General features: G+C 40.4%; 1 protein-coding gene across 2 annotated transcripts in view; it reads left to right on the forward strand.

Annotated features, from left to right (window-relative positions):
* Positions 1 to 21680, forward strand: part of CHCHD3 (coiled-coil-helix-coiled-coil-helix domain containing 3) — a 267701-nt gene that overhangs the window by 199327 nt on the left and 46694 nt on the right. For both annotated transcript variants that reach the window (XM_054015802.1, XM_054015812.1), the window contains exon 6: positions 14806 to 14876. In XM_054015802.1, coding sequence (XP_053871777.1) covers positions 14806 to 14876 — 71 coding nt within the window. The remainder of the gene's footprint in view (positions 1 to 14805; positions 14877 to 21680) is intronic.

Genomic DNA, 21680 nt, shown 5'->3' on the forward strand with positions numbered 1-21680 from the left:
TCTGTAAATAGTAGCAGATTGCAAACTAAAGATGTGGCTAAAAATTGGTGCAGACTAGTAGGTAGTATATTGTAGATCTCTGGAGAATATAGGTTCTGCACAGATAGAATGCTCTCTCTGATCTGCATGGGTAACAGTGATTAGTTTGACTGGGAAAAAAGAACTTAGGCTAAAGGTTAAAACAGTGGTTGGGAGAAGTGTATACAGAAGACAGCAGAATATTATTAGGAAACACCTACAATCAACAGTTGAATAAACAGGGAGGCTATTTAGCAAGATATTTTAACAGTAAAGGCTTGAAGGAGAAAACAATGTTGGAAGAAGAATAATCAGGAAATACAGTGAAAACCAAAGTATTGTGAGTTGACATAAATATGACCAAGGAATCTTTTTGTAAAAGGAAAAGAGGAGAGAAGTAAGATGGAGAATGAAAGGAAGAACTTCAAGTGGTTAATTGTTTTCAATATCACAAGGAGTCTTCGAAAAAGAAAGTATGGACTCTTTGAGGTGATGAGCATTAACAGCAAGGCATAGACACTGACAAAAAGAAATGTTGAGTTCTTCTTGCTGTTGGTACTCCCAAAGGAAACTGGTTGGGGGGCAGATGCCAAAAACTGCCACAAATGTATAGAAAACATGGTTGCAAACAATGCTGCATTTAATTAGAGCTGAGGAAGAAATATTTTCAGTTTGAGGGCTGAATTGAAAAACCAGGGGAGAAAAAAATTCAGTAAATTTTGTACCAAAACTGATTTTTTTCATTTATTTTGTCACTAAGGTGTGACTGAAAAATGTTTTTTTCGGCTGAACAAAACATTTTGAATATCGTTTCTAAATGACATTTTGAAACTAAACAGTTTTGAAATATTTTGAAATGACGCTTCAATTTGAAATGAAGATTCGATGCAAAACTGGTAGACATTTAAAAAAAAAATCCTGTATTTTTTTTATTCAGCTGAATCTCCTTGCCAGATTTGACCTAATTTGTCAATAATCTGTTGCCCCAGAGCTGCAATTTTTTTTTTAGCAAATTCAGGTGAAAAAAATTGCCCTGCTGTACATTTAATGACATTTAGCAGATGTTTGCACAGCTTCTCAAGATATATTAAAATTAATGAATGTCTTATGGTTTTAATTAGAGGGTCCTCTTCCTAGTGTGTGTGTGTGACGTTGTGCAGTCTATATGGTTTTATAAAAACATGATAATAAGTGAATATAATGTAACTGGGATATGCTTCATGCAAAAGGTCTCTTGTAAGGTATCATTACAAAGCTCATAATCTACTGAGTGTGATCATCCTATTTGTAAAAATGTAACACTCTTGTATCTAAAACTAGAAATATAAAACATAACTCTGAGGGCCTATTGTAATTATGTAAAGTGTGTGCTATTAATGATGGGTTGGAATCTTGATGACTCCCATTAACCAGGACCATTATCCGCAGATGGCTGGGTTTACCTGTTAGTCTTCCTGTATATGTGTGTGCTGGCAAGTGGGCAATGAAGTCTTGCAGTGACATGTGATCATGTCACCTGAACTGGAATCCATCTTTAACCTAGTGCTTTTCCAGTGAGGTGCCCCCCCCACGGGGAGCCGTGCAGCAGCTCCCCACCCTAGCTCACCTCTGCTCCGCCTCCTCCCCACGCATGCCTCCCCCGCTCTAATTCTCCTCCCCTCCCAGGTTTGCGGCGCCAAACAGCTGATTGGCGCTGCAAGCCTGGGAGGTAGGAGAAGTGGAGCGGCGACCGCGCGCTTGGGGAGGGGGTGTAGGAACGATGTAAAAAAAAAAAATAGGGGGCACCGCTTTTTGGCGCCCCCAAATCTTGGTGCCCTAGGCAACCGCCTAGTTTGCCTAAATGGTAGCACCGGCCCTGTCTGTCTGTATAAATATCTTCTTTCTGTGTGTTCCATTGTATGCATCCGATGAAGTGGGCTGTAGCCCACGAAAGCTTATGCTCAAATAAATTTGTTAGTCTCTAAGGTGCCACAAGTACTCCTGTTCTTTTTGCGGATACAGACTAACACGGCTGCTACTCTGAAACCTGAATTTTCACTGTAGTGAGTTATTTACTATTTGACCTAAACCATTTGGAAGTGTTGCTGAATATTAATCAGCTGACACATTTTACTCCAGAGATGATGTTCTTTCAGTGGTAAAAGAAATAATTCCTTTATATTCAGTTTGAATGTAAGTTTATAAAATGCACTGGGATCCTTTGGTATGAAAACTGGTACATAATTTAAATATCAGACATACGTTTGTAAATGCCATTATAGTTACTGCATACGTAGAGTGTGAGCAGTATAGATGTGAGAATGGCGCCGACTTCTCACTTGCCAGTTAAGGTTCCTCAGTGTTCTGAAGTAGTGTGCGATAACAGAGCCCTTTAGAGTACTGAGAAATAACAATATGGTTCCTTAGTGCGAATGTAATTTGTAACATGTAATATTGAAAATATGGTGAGACTTGGAAGAAAAGTTGTAAACAGGACTGGTTTTGATTAGGCATCCTGTCATCAATAGGATGTTTAAATATAGTTGTGCATCTGAGCGTATGTCTGTAAGATTGAGAACATTTGTATTAGAGAATATGCTACAATTACATGCAGATTAGATGGTAGGGTGAATAGCAGTAAGAATGTTGAATAGTTTTGTCCTTTTAGTAAAGGTTTTCATTTTCTTTGGCAGCTCTGAATGTTAACCAATTAGAGATCAGTGTTCTAGTAACATAGAAAAGTGAAGCGAAGCGTATCTTGGGAGAGGCTTTAGAGATAATGTTTTCACCCCTCAGCTCATATAGAGCTGAGAATAGTCATGTTAGCCAAGTGTGCCTAAAAGTTGAGCTTGGAAGCTCAGATGAAAAGGTCATAGCTGAATTCTCTGCTTTGCTCCACTTGTTGATCTGATACGCTCTCTTTCACAGACTTAGGAGATGTATCACAATACTGAACATTTGGTGTTGGAAATCATATCTGCTCTTCGGCAACCTTCATCTATAGGATGGAAAAAATTTATGCAATCAGACCCAATGAGGGAGATCATAAATGACTGGAATCTAGTATAAAGAACTTTAACAAGGGCACTGATCTTATGGACTTGCAAACTGATAACTTCCTTTATGCAACACTTTAATATTATTCAAGGCAGAATAAATATAATATATTAAACAACATACAAATTCACTTATAATATACTTTGTACATCTGGTTTTCCAATGACACAGTTAAAATCAATTACTGTAAATACTTGTTCATAAGCCGAATATTTTTGGTAAAAAAGTGACACATCAAAGAGCGGGGGTCAGCTTATAAACAGGTCTACACCAAAATTTGATGATTTTAAACTCTATGGAATCATTGAATTGAATATCTAATACATTGTCTTTTTGTTTACCTGGAGGGTCCAAGTAAACAAAACGTCCCGACCCACCAGCGGCTTACCTTGACGGGCCAGGAGCCAAAGTTTTCCAACCTCTGAAATATAGGTTCGGCTTATGAAAGGGTCATACAGTTTTTGCTATTTTTACCTATCCATTTTGGGGGGTCGGCTTATAAATGAACAGGCTAATGAACGAGTATATATGGTAAGAGATAGGCATAGATTAAAAAAGTAACGAATATTTTAACATGATTTGGAACATGAAGTTGTGCTCATTGTTAGGCTTTATAATAGGTAATATTATCTATTTAGGTTCGTATTCTTTCCGCCATCCCTTCGTTTTGTTTGTTACGCTTACTTGTTGCATCTTCAGAAGCTTCAAAGCTCAGTCCCTTTGAGATAAATGGAAACAATTAAGAACTCTCTTACAGATGAATCCTAGCCTCTTCCCAGGGCCCTCAAGGACCCTCTTGCAGCAGAACCAGTTTGCCAGATTTTAGTCTTGTATAAAAGGATGATGTCCCTTTCTTTGTCAAATAAACTATTAACAACCTAACTATTAAGTAAAAATCTTTAAATAGATTATGTGGAATATACCTTCCTACTGAATTTGTTCAAGTTTTAAAAGCTAAAGGCACATAAAGAAAAACTTCAACAGCAAAAAGGAGTTCTGGTATGAAATAGGATATGTTGGTACTGCTCCTTTAGTGAAATTTAACAAGGGTTCTCACATTCTCTTGATTCTGTTGATAACCTTTCATCAGCTTGGATGACACAAGAACTTTTAGAGCTTCCAACTTGCTGAAAACCTTCTGAAGATTTTCAGTATAGGTAAAAAACACACTTGTGCTTTGAGGTTCCACCTACAGATGAAATAACTGAACTTGTAAGCTTCTGTAGGAACTTGTTTTCTAATACAAAACTTTAAAATCATTGCTACCTAGCAAAGAGGATTCTTCCCCTATTCCTTCATAACATGTGGCTTCCACTGCTTCTGTTGGAGGAAGATTATTCCAGAGTCTGACACAATTAAAATGTGTTTCCTAATATTCAGATAACATTTTCCTTTTTTCAGTTTATCCCATTATTGTTAGTTATATTTGTCTCTTACATCCTGAATATTTTAGTTTAAAATGTACCTAATTTTACATAGTAGATTAAGTCCCCATGTGCCCAGGACCCCCTCCACAGCCAAAATCAACATTCCCCATTGGTTTCCTCTTGAAGATGCACTTCTTCCACAAGACTCAATTAATTTTATTACACCTTTTCAAAGAAACATATAACAAAGGGTACAAAAAAGGGTACTAAATGAAATGCATGCCCAACACTACTACACAGGTATCTGGACTTGGTTACATCCTAACTTCTGTTGCTTCACTGCGTTTCATAGATTCCAATGCCAGAAGGTACCATTGTAATTGTTTTGTCTGACCTCCTGTATAACACAGGCCAAAAGAATGTCTTTGAAATAGAACATATCCTCTAAATAAAAATCATCCAAGTTTGATGGAGAATCCAACCCTTAGTAAATTGTTCCAGTGATTAATTAGCCTCACTGGAACCAGATCAAGGATAGACGCTTGCAAGACTCCACTAAATATGTCCTTCCAGTTTGATTGTTACCCACTGATGTCTACTCTTTTGGGGTAGTTTTTCAACTACTTGTGCATCCACTTTATAGTCATTTCATCTAGCCTGCAGTTACGAGAATATCCTCTGGGAGTGTGTCAAAAGCCTTTCTAAAATCAAGGTATATCCCCTCTAAGGCCATGACGTTCCACTGGATACTGTTCTGCAACTGCAACTGGAGCTCACAGTGTGGCCTATTACCTCTGCATACTTGTTAAGCAGGTATTTGGGTTAATGTATCTCTTTCAAAAATGTCTGCGCTAGCCCTTCCCCGGGGTCATACCCCTCTGAAGTGCTGTGGACAGAGCCACATCAAAGCACTACTGCAATATACAGGAAATTCCCCAGGTTGCCTCACAGCGGTGAGCCTCAGTTGAATACAGTAATACCTTTGTCAATTCCTCAGTTACCTGCATTCCTCTCATGCAGCATATTAGTTTTGCTAGCCATCACCATTCCTCTCACACAGCATCCTTGTTTCTGTAGCCACCCTTTTGTCTAACATTATACTATCTGCCACAATTCACCTCTCTGATTCAGGGAAACATTTTTAGGTGCCAAAATTAAACAGAAAATCATTGTTTCATTTATTTTCCACAGTAGTTGATCAAACAATTTACTATCTTTGCTCATTTGCTCTTCAAACTGCAATAGAAAAAGGTATTGGGAAGTCCTTTAAATCATAGTTTCAGAAGGGCCCATTGTGATAATCAGTCTGACTTCCTGTGTAACACAGACCTTCCCCCAAAATAATTCATAGAGAATATCTTTTAGAAAAGCATCAATCTTGATTTAAAAATTGTCAGTTATGGAGAATCCACCATGACCTTCGGTAAATTGTTCCGATGGTTAGTTACCCTCACTGTTAAAAATTTAGCCTTTTTTCCAGTCTGAACTTGTCTAGCTTCAGCTTCCAGCCATTGGCTTGTATTATACCTTTCTCTGCTAAATTGAAGAGTCCGTATACTAAGAGCTAAGTACTTGTTCTTCTTTTTGCGGATACAGACTAACACGGCTGCTACTCTGAAACCTGTCATATACTAAGTGTTTGTTTTCCATGTAGATACTTAAGACTGTAATCAAGTCACCTCTTAACCTTCTATTTATTAAGCTAAATAGAGTGAGCTCTTTGAATCAATCACTATAAGGCATGTTCTCTAATCCTTTAATCAGTCTCGTGGCTCTTCTCTGAACCCTTTCCAATTTATCTACATCCTTCTTTAATTGTGGGCACCAGGACTGGTCACAGCATTTCAGTAGTGGTTGCACCATTTCACCATGTGTAAAATGGGTTGAATAATACCACCTCCCAATTTAACTTCACATTTAAGATACTATGGTGAGGGCATTGTAGAAAAATCCATGAGGCAATTAATAATTCTGCATTGAATGCAGTGTTTGGATGGTGTACACTCAATAATGCATAGGGCCACATATTGAGCAATGAGGATAAAAAGAAATATTGACTAGCTACCCATTCAGTGAGTACAGGTGTGCCCTGATTGAAGCAGGGGTTGTATGGGGAAAGTATGTGATCATGTAATTAAAGACTGTATCATAATACATATACACAAGGTGGTAGAATTAAGGTTGCACAGGTAACCTTAATTCTGGTATTTCCTAACTTTTGAGTGCTTGACTTTGTAACCTTAATGTTCTTTTAACATGTTTTTTCTGGCATGTAATAAATAATTATAGCATGTGTGTGTGAATGTATAGTAGACATGCAACATTGATGTATATTTATCTGTGTATTGAGGGGCTATTCCACATGAACAATAGAGGAAATAAAAACTATTATTAATTCAACCATTATTCTGCTAGTCCATTAGTGGACAATGTAGTAATGTAATTTCTAATTGACAGCATGTTATAGCAAGCATCATTTCTAGTCAGTATTCTCAGCATTAGCTACTGGTGAAATTATTCTAAGAAGTGGGGAGGATTTTAAAAAATGACTTCATCTCTTGATTGTAAACAATTATATACATGAAAGAAAATCCTGAGTGAATTCTGAAGGGAAGGTATTACACAGAAACACATGGTAAACTCAATCAAAGATGACAAATGGCTTCTTAGTAGCAGCTCATTTGATCACTCAAACTGCAATTAAAAAAATAGAACAAGTACACTTGGAATATTGTCTGTGTGTCAAAAATGCACCTTCATGCTTGAAAATGATAAAAAATTACAATCGATCCTTACAACTGTTGTGTTCATCTTTATTGATCAGGCATAAGAAAGATAAATTGCAGCCCAAATAAGATTATAGTAAATGTTAGCATCGTAGGGGACCATAGGTTGATAGAGGGCTATTCATCATCTCAAATAGTGACCTGTCCACGCTCACACTATAGTAGGTGTACTGTCTAATCACATACCTATTGATTTTATCTACATCCAAGAAACCTGGCTGCGACTGTCATTGGGTAGACAAGATTGCTTAAATTTAAAGGGGTCACTGGTGTGAAGACGATTCCATTTTCATTTTCCTACTGATTTATTAAAAAATACGCTACCTCCAGTCATGTGCATGAAACCTCAATTCCCATACAAATGAATGATTAGGCCCGGATCACAGAAGCAGGAGTGCAGTAGACCACCGTGCCCTCTGCGATCGGTTTATGTGCTTTTGACTGTGGTATGTGTTACACAATTTGTTATAATTTGTGGTAATGTTTTGACTTGAAATTTTATTTGACCCTTCTTCTGAGCTTAGTATTCTTTTCTTTGATATCTGAAGAGCTCAGGTTAGTTCATCATTTATTCGGAAAACCTTTAGAAGACACAGTGGCTCAGAGGATGAAATGTCTATCTTTTTACCTTTCCAGAAAGAGTTGCTCTTTTAGTACTAAGTGAAATAAGTTTGTGGTTTCAGATCAGTCTCCAATACAGTAACCCGCTTTGTGGATTTTCTTATAACCTCATTTGGCACAGATAACACTTGCTCATGAAAGCTCTTGTGACCCACTGATCATGAAGACCAAATCCGCTTTTGCATTCACAAAAGGATGATCCCTCAAGATCAAGATCAAGGCTAAGGCCTAACAAGAACAGTTTATGAAAATTCACTGTTACAGTCAGTCCCAATTAAATAATCGTGTCTTTCCCCAAAAAGAAAATCTAGAATGATAGTTTCCATGGACTGTATTGTGGCCATCTAAATAGATTAAATGTTTTATGGGTGCGATAGTAATTAACCTTGAATTGTAACACTGATGTGTAAACGACTAAACTTGAGTTTTAAACGTGTGTATGTAAAAAAATGGAATACGTGATAGTATGGTGTGGAATAAAGATTTCATTGGCATGAGGGCATGATTTTTGTGATGCCACATTACTCAAGAGTGTCAATGCCATAAATCAGTTCTAGCAAATGCTAACAAACCCATTATACCACACCACATCAAGTGCTCTGTATGTGACCCACATGTTACGGAAAAACTAGTTTAGAGAAGTTTTGAAGAGTTTTATATGACTGGCTTCATTTTTTTTTATTCTTCCTACTGTGAAGCCGGGTGTCTCAGCTTATCTACCCAAAGTCCAACTGTGCTGACATGGAGTTCAGATGAGCTCAGGTCAAGCCATAAAAAACTCTTTAAAATTACAAAAAGGACATTATCTAGACATAAAATGTCACAACTTGTTAGCCAGTTGTCTTCAAATACTGTATATCCCACTGTGAAGCTCCAACGTTTTCGGGTATAGAAAAGTTTTACTGCCCATGGGTTGAATCTTGCCTGTCTTGCATTTTGAAAGTGGGTGATTGGTGGAGTCAGGGGGAGACACATTCCAGAATTTAGGGAAAATGGAAATATTTCTGGAGAGACAAGATGGGTGAGGTAATTGTGACACTCTGTACCCCAAAGCAACACACTGACAGCCCCATATTTACCATGATGATGTAATTATGCCATGTTTTGTACAAAGTATGCCTTATAAGGTATCATTCTAAAAGTCTTGATCTGTTGAACATAAATATCCTGTTGGATTACATGTGCTGTCGTTGTATCTGAAGTTATGAATATTGACTATGTACCAGTATTTCAACTGTTTTTGCTCCTGGAGTGACACCCTCCCTCAATGTGAAGAGGACATACACAGATTTTTGTTAACTGAGCTAAGATCTTTTCATGCACTTCACTCAAACCACACTGGTTTTAGGTCAAATATAAAACAGATTTATTAACTACAGAAAGACAGATTTTCAGTGATTATAAGTAATAACTGTACAGATCAAAATAGATTACCTAAGAAATAAAACAAAATCACAATCTAAGTTTTATTAACTAGACAGGATTTGAATCACAGGCATAATTGTCGTATACCACTTCATATTTGAACATTGAATGGGGTATCATTAAACGATTACAACCCATACTTGAGGGGGACCACATCATGAAATAAATCTGTCTTGAACCTCCTCTTCTGGCTTTCAAACACCTTCCCCCCAACCTGTCTAAGCTCACCATCAGATGAAGCTCCCCACGCCAAAACCCACCAAGATCCTGCCATAACAAACATATGCAAAACCCGCAGACATACTTTTGCTGCTACAATGATCAATAGCCCCCAAAACACACCTTTCAAAATTCATGGGTCTTACACATGCCCATCACAAGATGTGGTGTATCTCATCTAATGCACTAAATGCCCCAATAACAACTATGGTAGTAAAACAAGACAATCATTATGCTCTAAAATGATACACACCGACAAATGATAAAAGACAAAAACACCTTCTTCTTTGAGTGATGGTCCCTATTGTATTCCACTGTGGGTTAACCATGTGCCCAGAGTCGAATAATTTGAAAGTAGCATCTGCTGGTCACCGCATGTGTCCTGGTTCACCTTGTGCTTCCATCTGAGGGAATAAAGGGTGGGACGGACCAACTGTCTCTCCAGTTCCTTCTCACTGCTGCATGGCTTAGGTTGGAAACTTCAATGTCCATAGCTTCATCTTTGTCCTACAAAATAAGAATTAGTTCTAGTTTTGTAAATAGTTCTTACAGTTTCTACGATTTAGTGTTTTATAGATCTGTTAGTGTTTAGATTAGTCTTCCGGGACCTCTCACACCCCTGAGCCCTGTTCAGATACTGGACTATGCCCAGGACTCCGGGCATCCAACTCTGCACCTCCTGCCCATGATCCTTCTTGGTCCGCAACAAACACCAGCCCTAACTGTGCTGCCCTTGGGAAGCCCACATCACGGCGAGGTGGAGTGACTGCCAATCGTTCTCCAGCCATACCCAAGGAGGGTGGAAACTTTGTCTCCTCAAATACCTCATGGAGAAGGCCATCCTCCCTGTACATAGGCCTAATTCAGCAAGGAGTGCATCTTCTGCTGCAAAGTCTGAATCAGGTGCAGGAGAATTTACCTCCACAGACCCCCCTGGCAGGATATTGTCAGAAATCCAGGAAGCACTCTCATAAGCATAAGACTAAATCTTACTCTAAATCCTCTTCAGAGAAGTTGGATTCACCTCCAAGTGAGCCTATCAACTCAGCCCATGAGGACTTAGGATGTCTCAAGTCCCAGAGGCACAACAAGAAAAGCCCATAAGCATTGGTCTCCATCGGTACCGTCATCCTCAGCACCTCCAAAATCCAGGATCTGTCGGCACCAACTATTTCTAATCATTGTCATCTTCAAGAACTGTTTTCCTTGCTGGCTTGAACAAGTAAAGCCCCTGAATCTGAATAAATTGCTTCTCCACAGAACATTTTCACTCTCCCTGATCTGGAATTCCCTCCTCTATCGGGCTGCTCCATCTCTAAAGAGATACCACCACCACCACCACCAAGGGAGTTGACTGCTAGAAGAGTTTATCACTGCCTGTCCTATATGTAGAATACAGCTCCCCTGCAAAAGCACCGTTGGCACCACCACTGGAACTGGAATCAGCCTTCTCTTCATCGGGAGGTTCCAAACCACCTGATGAACATTTTTCCCCCTAGCCTACGTATCTTGCACTTCCCAAAAGACCTGCACCGGTTTGGGACCTAGTTCCCTTTCATCTAACTTGGAGCCATTGTTATCCAATGCCAAGGGAGCCCCTGCAATGACCTATTGACCCCCTCCCTACTGGCCATATTGGGGGCCTTCAGACCTGTACCCCGCTGCAGAATCAATCTGATCTGCTAGGTAGTAACCCCTTGCCCCCCCTCAAAGGGGACACTCAGGTCAGCCCCCAGATCCAACAGAAGAGTAGGAGGAACATTACACAACAGATCCAGTGGTTCTGCCAGAAACAGTACGAATGCTGTCTTCATCTCCAAATAAAGCGGTGACTCCTACATCTCCTTCTCTCCACCCTCCCCCAATGACTTCAGACATTTCCATGACCACTTTCACGGAGTTGCTGGAGTACTTCAGATTTCTCTTGAAGAGGTCCAGGACTCCTGGCACAAACTCTTGGACATCCTCCACTCATCTGGATCCAACAGAATAGCTCTCCCTGCTAATGAAACCATACTTGAGCCAGCTAGGAATTTTGGCACACTCCTGCCACCCTGAAGAGGGTGGAGAAGCATTACTATGCGCACCCAAAGTAGCAGAATTTTTGTTTTCTCACCCTGCTCCCAACTCCCTAGTAGTCCAGTCTGCTTCTAAAAGTGCTACACAGCAACCTCCTCAGTCTACTCATTCTGATAAAAAGGGAAAATGTCTGGATCAGTTGGGGAGAAAGATCTTATCATCGAGCTTCCAGTTCAGGATATCCAGTTACCAGGCACTAATGATTACATTCAATATCCTGAACTACACCAAGTTTGCAGAGTTTACTCACAGCCTTCCACGGGACAGAGCTAGTTTTCAAGCTCTGATAGATGCACATCAAGGTCCTGGAGTTACGAGCAGTCTGGAGAGCATGTGGGTCCTTTCTTTCATTCGTCCACACTCACCATGTCTTGACCAGTACTCAAGGGTTATCTGTGATCATGATACTGTTCATGGTCTGAAACCTATCCTTGGGCAGGTAAGCTCTTGCAGTGATAGAATTCAAGGTGGCCCTGATGAAATTCAGAGATTGTGTGGGAGAGAGAACAGAATTTTTGGCACTTATGCTAACTCCCAGTGAGGAGAGGTGTAGCAACATAGAAGTTGGTGAGCAGGCTTCCTGGCAGGACTTGCCAACAAGGATCCAATTGTCAAGGCAGGGGAAGACAATGAGACCAACATCACACATGAGCTGCTACTGCCAAGAATATCTTAGTAAAGACTCTGGCGGCAGTTGCTATTTCAAAAAGGGAGCACGCTGTACTGAAAACGATCAGAGTCTGCAATTAATCTGAGGAAGTGTCTGTGAGCGTGATGAATGTCTACATGAAAGCAGTCTTCCTTGATGTGGAGAGCCATAAACCACATGCCCTTTTCTAAAGATGGGTTTACAGATGTCAGCATGACCATGCGAAATCTGAATTCGCAAATGAAGCGGTGGAGATTGAGGATTGCTCCATGTCTCTCCTTTCCATGAAGGTCGCTTTCCTTGTCGCCGTCACATCACCTAGAAGGATTGGCGAGCTTGGAGCAATGATGACAGATCCTCCATATACTATGTTCCATAAGGATACGTTTTATTTGCATCTGTACCCTAAATTCATTCCTAAAGTAGTTTCAGAATTTCACCTTAACCAGTAGGTTCTCTTACTGTGTTCTTCTCAAAACCGCACGCTTCCACAGAGGAATTAAGTCTCCATTCCCTTATGTTCGGCAGGACTTGGCCTTTTATCTGCAAAGAACAAAACCAATCAGGAAATCTCAGAGACTATTCATCACTATAGTAGAAAGAATCATGGGCATGCCATTTCCACCCAGAGAACCTCCAAATGGATCTCTGGCTGCATTCTATTCTATCGGCTATTGAATCTTCCCCCTTCCCCCGGGGTAAGAGCTCATTCTACCAGAGCACAAGCAACAACTGTGGTACCCCTCCTGGACATCTGTAAAGCAGCCACGTGGAGCTCTGTTCATACGTTTGCGAGACATTACGCTGTGGTGCAGAACTCCTCTGCTGATGCTTCCTTTGGAATGGCAGTCCTCCACTCAGCTTATCATCTACATCCTTGCATTCTCCTTCTACATAGGTACTGCATGTCAGTCACCCACAGTGGAATACAATAGGGGCCATCGCTCCAAGAAAAAGGGGAGGTTTGAGATGTGTGGTCCCTATCTGTATTCCATTCTTTCCCCTCTTCTTCGGATCCTATCTGATTTGTGGTTGAGAAGGAACTGGAGAGTAGGTCAGTCCACCCTGCCCTTTATCCCCTTGAACCCAGGCAAGAGGTGAACTAGGGCACATGTGCCAACCAACAGGCACTACTTTCAAATTCTCTGAGTCTGGGCACATGGTGTGCATGTGTAACCCACAGTGGAATACAGCTAAGGACCAAACATCTTGAAGAATCCACATATACAGATCAGCAACCTCCCCATATCACTTGTGGAAAACCCTTTGTTTATATATAAAAAAAAAAAAAAAAAGTCATCACCCTTACCTGACCTCTCAGTCCTCATCCTCAATGGAAACCTGCACAACTCTTTCAAAAGACGAGCCTCCATACTTGGTTAGACACTTCAAATCATGGTCTTAATAAAGACACTGGATTTATGGCTTTTCACAACAATCTGTTACCCGCTAAGCCCCATTTTTTGTCCTATGACTGCAGAGGTGTTAGTGGGCCACTTCACCTTGAATGGTCTCTTACCATATGTTGTTTGCAATGTTGTAGCTTTGTGGGTCCCAGGATATTGGAGAGAGAAGGTGGGTGAGGTAATATCTTTTATTGAACCAACTTCTGTTGGTGAAAGGGACAAACTATCTAACAAAGGTAGCTTGATTTTTAAAAAGATAAAATAGCAGTTGTGGGAAGTTACTCAAAGTTTGGAATATTAGAATAAGTCAGAAAGAGATGAACTAGTCAGCAAAGAGCCAATTGGACAGTCAGAGGATGAGTGGTTAATTTATAACATAACTGCAATTTATGACATGAATATCACCTCCACACGAAGTCTGAGTGTACAGAAGTGTAAATACATACACAACAATGAGGATTCCATTTATGGATTATCCAATCATGTAAAAATTATGAATCCCTCAATGATGGCAACAGCCTCCTGATTTGTGTTCCAGTTCTCCTCCTCCTTCCAATTCTTCCTTAAAACCGATTTTTCATGCAGCTTTCCTACTATACAAAGAATTAGCGCTGGTTCAGAATTTTTTTGACTAAAAGCTTTTTCATCAGAAAATGCAAATTTGTTGAAACAAACTTTTTTGGGGAAAGAGTCAGATTCTACTAATTTTTTAACACGAAAAATTTGAGGAAGTTTCTAAATAGTCAATACGTTTTGTTTCAACATTTTCTAAATGAAAAATTCCAGTTTTATGACTTGAAACAGGCTTTTGTTTAGAAATTTAAGCTACAGTAAAGTCAAAACTGAAATGAAACATTTTGACCCGAACCAAATTTTTTTGGATTTTTGGTTTGTGAACATTTTTGAAATTTTGACTTGACTCCCAAGTCGGGATGGAACCATTTTTCTATATAGAATATTTTCTCTGGGTAAGAAAACTTTCCATTCTAGCTCTGCAGTTAACTGCTCACCGATAATGCTTCTGCTTTGTCTTGTACTTTAATGGTTATCCCACCTTTTATTTTTTAGAATTATAACGTAAGATGTTCGGTGTGGGAACCTGAGTTCTTTACACATTCTGTAGAGAGCCAGGAATGTTTTCACCACTGTATAAATATTTGTTAGGTCATGAAGTTTTCACATTTCTCCTCTCTTTTCAGAGTGCACAGTTCTACAAAGTAACCACGGAGCAATACCAACAAGCTGTCAAAGAGGTGGAAGCTAGGTTCAAGTAAGACCTCCTCCCCTTTCTCTCCCCCGTTACTTTTGAGTATGTAAATCTGATGAAGTTGTGTTCATATTAAATTAGGAAAAAATTTCTCCACTTGACCTAGCAGTCTGTGCTTGGAAAGTGGCAAATGAAATATATTTTTTCAGCACTGGTTATTGAAATGAAAGAATTTTGATGAAAGCTGGTAGCCAGCCCATATTGTATTATGGACCATGATTGTGTAGAAATTGACATCATAGTTAGTAATACATTAATTTATTTACACCTGATTCTATATAAGAAATGCTTTGAAAAACTGTACACCTTAAACATGCATCTTTGTTAATGAAGTACCAGAACTTGGGTGCCAACCTTGCATTTCAGTAGTATTCATCCCATTCTTGTTTTAGCATAAAAGGTATTTAAATCAGTGATTTAACTTTGCCTTTAATAGCGAAGGTCAGGTTGAATTATTATTAGACCTGAGGATGGTTAAATGAAGATGCAGTAATTGATGGACCAAAGAGACTCTGACCCTTAGCTTTGGACTTTCAGTTTCTGCCAATTCTTCCATTAAGCAGAAAGTGCCATTCATCATTTTTGTATGAGTATGAAAATAACCTTTTACAACCCTTTACTCTCACCATCTACCAATAGATGCTGTAGACAAAAATTATGGAATTGTGGCCATATTTTGGGTGGGAGTGTGGAAGCCTATCTAGAGCTCTGATACCCTGCCCCCTGACGTCAGTCTGTTTTATAGTAGACTTAATAAAATGATAAAAGTCTTTAAAAACCCTTAATATAAAATAACTACTACACGTTTCAATGGTTGGATCTGTTTGCCATTTCATTGTGTATTCACTTACATATTATTTGGGAATCTCTTTTAAATTTAATGTTATGTTAATTCAGTTCTGGTTAAAGATACCAGGCTTGCAGCCTTATGGAGTAAACATTTCCGACCCTCAAACAAATATTGATTGAACCACAGAATGACACTGTGCTTCAGTCTTGATCTGGAGGGACTTGCAAGTAGGGGTGAGAAAATGGTTTGGTTACTATTGTTCATTCAGTTGTTCCCTCCCTCCTTTTCCATCTAATTACTGGGGGCTAATTAATTTTTATCAGCTTTGTTGAATTTGAAACATCTAATTATCACCCTCCTTCCTTTCTTTAATTAAAAAAAATATATTTTTCTTAGCGTATGCGCAATGTACCTCGGGTGGCACATGACCGGGATTCATGACCGAATTTGGTTCGCTGGCAGGATCATTAGCTTTCCTCGCCCAGGCCACATACTGACAAGGAGCGCAACATGAATGCTGATCCATGTTACTAGATATGAAATAAGGAAATCGTTAGTAGGTTGTAGTAGCTATTGTGACTTATGTCCAGTGACTTCATTTGCAGAGTTGGGAGGCCTGCAGTGTTCCAGCACACAATAGTTTCCAAAATCAGTCAAGTACTGCCTGGCTCTTCCAGGTGTTGGCAGGCCTGGCCTACACAGCAGGGTTCTAGCTAGTACCTAACATCACACAATGTAAAATCATCTGGGAAGTTTAAAAACCAGCTGTGAAAAGCATTCCATTCAGTCCTCCTTTAACCAGAAAAATAGTTGCGCAAAGGGAATATGGGGAATGGGATTGTGAAATCCTCCGACTTGTTGAGACTCCCTTCTCCTGATTGTCAATGGAGACATGAATGACCATTGGAGGAAAATAATTTCAGGGAATTTTGGCCTGCATGTGCATGTAAGGACGCATAACAGATTAACTGATGTTATGTCTAGGATTGAAAAAATTGGGTTTGTTTAGTTTGGAGAAGAAAAAACTGAGAGGGGACATAACAGTTTTCAAGTACATAAAAGGTTGTTACAAGGAGGAGGGAGAATTATTGTTCTTAACCTCTGAGGATAGGACAAGAAGCAATGGGCTCAAATTGCAGCAAGGGAGGTTTAGGTTGGACATTAGGAAAAACTTCCTAACTGTCAGGGTGGTTAAGCACTGGAATAAAAGACCTAGGGAGGTTGTGGAATCTCCATCATTGGAGATTTTTAAGAGCAGGTTAGACAAACAGCTGTCAGGAATGGCGTAGGTAATACTTAGTCCTGCCATGAATGCAGGGGACTGGACTAGATGACCTCTCGAGGTCCCTTCCAGTCCTATGATTCTATGATTTGTGGATTAGTCTGCCTTCAAATAGACCTTTAGTGTATGTCAACAATGCAGTTAAAAACCTGCAGCTGACCTGTGCCAGCGGACTCAGGCTAAGGGGCTGTTTAATTATGGTATAGACATTTAGGCCTGGGCTGGAGCACAGGCTCTAGGACCTTGTGAGGTGGGAGGGTCCCAGAGCTTGGGCTGAAGCCAAGACTGAAAGACTACACCACAATTAAACAGCCCCTTAGCCTGAGCCCCGTGAGCCCTAGTCAGCTGGCATGGGCCACCCGTGGGTGTCTAATTGCAGTGGAGACATACCCTCAGACTATATCTTCCATTGTTGTTTGCAGTGTTGTTGTAGCTGTGTTGGTCCCAGGATATGAGGCAGACAAGATGGGTGAAGTAATTTTGACCAGTACAAGATATTATCTCACCTTCCTTGTCTCTCTGAAACACTTTGAAGCCAGTTGTTGCCTGTTTACAGTCATCCAGAGATGACCAGGTCCCCACGTGCATCTTGGCAAACTAGTCCGTCTTGTCAGCAATATGTGGTAGTTGTACTCCAATACACTTTGGCAATAGACCCTAAAAATAGATCTGGGTGAGAAATGGCTTTCTTGTCCTAGAACATTCAAACATTTCCTGTTACCCATTGGGATGACACCAAGATCTCTTGAAAATGTTAGCAAAAAAACTTGAAAGACTGATTCATCCCAGAATAGTCAATAGCCTGATGGTTAGGGCATTTTACCGGGGATGTGGAGGACGCAAGGTTTGGGGTGAGGGGGGCAGGATGACTCTATCTCTTGACAGAATTATATCCTTAATTTTAAGCATGAGAGTAGTCTCCTTGAAATCCATGCTAATAATAAATACAGAGGGCCAAATACAAGGGTGTTTTTGTTTTTGCAAAGTTAAGAAAAGGGGAGGTTTGTATCCCAATCCCGTTTTATCTAAGGCTATGGCGACACTGCAGAGCTTACATGGGTGCAGCTACACTGCTAATGCAGACACTCTAAGCCAACAGAGGAGAGCTTAGGAGAGAGGACTGAAGCCTGACCCCACCCGAGCCCCACCCCCTGGGTTGGGGGGGGCCAAGGCCGAGCCCCACTACCGCAGGTGAGGTGGACCAAAGCTGAAGCCCAAGGGCTTCAGTCCCAGGCAGGGGGCCTGTACCCTGAGCCCCGATGCCCAGGGCTGAAGCCCCAGCAAGTCTAAGCCAGCCCTGGTGACCCCATTAAAATGACTTTGGGGTCCCAACCCACAGTTTGAGAACCACTGACTTATACCAACCTAAGCTGTAGTGTGTATATAAGCTAAGATGCCGTTAGTTGCGGTAGCCTGATTAGTGGTTCCAGATATGGTTTATTGCTGTATAGAGACAGAAAAGGTATTTGGAATTACATTTATAAATTCAGATATGTTTCATAATTAGCAAAAATAGTGAGGGGCACTTGGGATGCAAATGGATTTTATTACCCCATATTTCACATTTTCCTTCATGTAAAAGTCTCTTTTTAAAACTGTGAATTTCCATGCTCTTGTGGGGTTAAACTAAATGGAAGCTATTTTAACACTGTCTTTGGTGTGGGGTTTGATACATAAATTATGAATGATTTAGTGAAACCTAGAGATGATGCTCTTGTGGTATCACCAGCCGCTTCTTGTGTCAGTGTAATTGAATGTGAGGATGGAGGACAGGGTTTCAAGCAATAATGTTTAAAGAGCTTGTTTAATTGGCTCTAAAAGAAGAATTAAATAAGGTTGAACTGCTAAATTTATAATTCTGTTAAATGTGTAAACCAATGTGCTGCATGTCAGTACGATTTCAAGTTGAAAGTGTGAGATTAATAGCACTAATTGTGGTATTGTTACGAAGCTGCTCTGCTAATCATTTTAAACATGTCTCGAATTTTAGAAAGCTTCATTCAGATAGCTTAGAATTCGGTTTCAACTTTTAAACTAAAATGTATTGCAAGAGTTTGAAATAACTGTGTACCTATCTTTCTTGCATTTTCCTGCCCTTCCTCCCTTTAGTCCTTGAAATTATGTCATTTGTGGCTTCAGTGGGCTTTATGGACAATTCACCCATTAAAGGGAGAAGACTAAATATCCTATATAGACTTGTATCAGAGAACTAACAGATCCTCTGTACTTTGCACTATTTATTGATGCCTGCTTATTATCTACTTCAGTGCTGCATGAATTAGTGTGATATTCCAAATGTGCATGATAAATGTTTTATCTCTTTAAGGCCCTGATTCACATTGATCAAATTCTAAATCATCAAATGGTTTATCTCTCTAAGACACTAATTCACATTGATCAAATTCTAAATGATCAGGTTCAGTCAGTTCCTGCAGTACACAAATTACATTAAAACAACATTACTAGAGCATGCTGCCTTTTCTAATGTAGGAGTTATGTTACCAGCAGTTACATTATAACCAGAATTATTATATTATGAAGATGTCTCCCTCATAATTAGAAGTATACACAAGAAGAAAAGAATGCAATATTACAGGATGAGCAAGGCTTTGGGTGAGGATTTGGGCTTTTACTGGCTAATTAAATTTTGCATCTGTATGGGTTTTTCCTTTAATTTGAAGGGCTGGTAGCAGGAAATTTGGCAGCTGTAGTGGTGACATTTTATTCCCCCATGGTCTCCAGAGCCAAGTAACATCTTGATTATTCAGTTAGGGATAAAATAATTGTAGAGGCCAAATTCTACCTAAAATAAATGTTATTACCTTCACCTCTGGTTTTCTTACTTCATTTGGTAGATGTCAGCTTTAACAGCTGTGCATTAGTGCATTTTTACAAACTCTATCATTGCCCCTCACCAGTTCCATTTCTGCCCACACCACAAACCTACCTTGCTCGTACTGCTGCTGTTTTGGAGAGAACTTTTCCATAGCCAGGGGGACTTTGCCAGGAAACGCAAGCTGCGACACAGTGATGAAATCCAGGTGCCCTCTGGGGATTAGGTCACGCTGTTGTGGGCTGTCCAGGTGGTGTTGCTGCAGAGCAAAACAAGACTAAGCCTCTTTCCAGGAACAAAGCATGTCATTTCAGTGCTCCAAAACTCCCAATGCCTTTGAGGGAGCCAAATTCTGGGCCTCCTGCTTTGTAACAGTGTTTTTCTGTCTCTGTTTATATAGTGCCAGACACTCCTACATCTAGACACCCGTATAAAATTAAGGTACACAGATAGCTTTTAGCATAGGTATGTGTACACGGCACAATTTTTTCAGTGGCATATAGAGAGCATAACCTCATAGTCCACTAGCAGAGATATAACTAGCAGTGTGTCAGACAAGTAGAGTAAAGACACACCTGAAGGGGGTAGGTATGTCTGAGAGTCCATTCCCAACATGTGCACACTCTCTACTTGCCCAAGCAGTGCCTCCCTGTCTACGCTGCTATTTTTAACAGTGTTCCTCTGCTTCCCTGCTTCTGGAGCCTCTTCCTGTCTCATGAAAAGACTCCCCAAGCAGGGAACAGTGCTTGCAGGGGGGAGGTGGCAAGAAAGGTTTGGGCAGCTCCCCACTGCGGAGCCTCTCATTTCAGGGAACGACTTCCGCAATGGGGAAAGGCTCGGGCAGCTCTCCATTGCTGGAGCCCTGCCCTGCAGCAGGGAAAGACTCTGGCAGCTGGGGGCAGCAGGGAAAGGCTCCACCAACTCCCTGCTACTAAACCCTTCCCCTGCTTCAGGGAAAGACTCCGGCAGGGGAAAAGGGCACGTTGCTTTCACTGCAGCATTAGCTATAATACACTGTATGCTGCCCCCAGTGGTGTGTAGTGTAGACGTGGCCATAGAGGCCTCTATGTACCACTCAGTTTGGCCTACTGATGGATATTACTGGTGGATTTTGTTTGTTTTTCTCCTCTCACTATGAGGCTGCCTGTATGTTGTTGAGCCCTACCATTGTGGGGATTACCTCTGTGAAGAGGTGGCTCTTGTGATTGAACATAGTAAGACCTCTCAGCTTATTCTGATCTCTTTTCGCAGTGAGTTCACTGTAGTTGTTAGTTTAGGACCTTCCTCTAAATATGCTTTCCATGTCAGATCTGGTAGTTTCACCTAACCCTAGATAACTTCCACAGCTCTGATGGAGACATGATATATATGATAGCCAGGCATCAGCCTCTTCAGGGCCTTGAAGATTAGAACTGTGGTTTTCATTTGGATCCAGAATTGGATGGGAGAACCAGAGGATGTGGCAGAGGATAATAATGAGGTATTCCTCCAATTGGCAACTAATGTGCTGTGAAGTTTAATTTATTAATATTAGTAGAGCACTTTCAGGTCCCTGTCTGGAAGGTGAATTTAGGAGCACGGATTGGTTTTGATCATTTATGGTCAATTGTACATACATCAGGAAGGAGATATGCTCAATTTATTGAATCATCTTGTCTTAACTTGTTGACCTAAAGAAAGTACTACAGTAAAAGTTTAGGAAGAGGTTATGTTCAACTTGTCCTTTGTCTAAATGAACAAGGAAGAAAACAGACCTTGAAATATTATTGCCTGATCCTAAAGCAATGGTGTTAACTTTCTGTACTTTAAAAGTGCAGTGCAGAGAGAAAGGATGGTCTTGTGGTTGAAGCACTGGACAGGGTCTGAGGAGATCTGGGTTTAGTTCCCTGCTCTATCACCGGT

This window comes from Malaclemys terrapin, chromosome 1 (assembly GCF_027887155.1).
Source record: "Malaclemys terrapin pileata isolate rMalTer1 chromosome 1, rMalTer1.hap1, whole genome shotgun sequence".
Taxonomy (NCBI): Eukaryota; Metazoa; Chordata; order Testudines; family Emydidae; genus Malaclemys; species Malaclemys terrapin.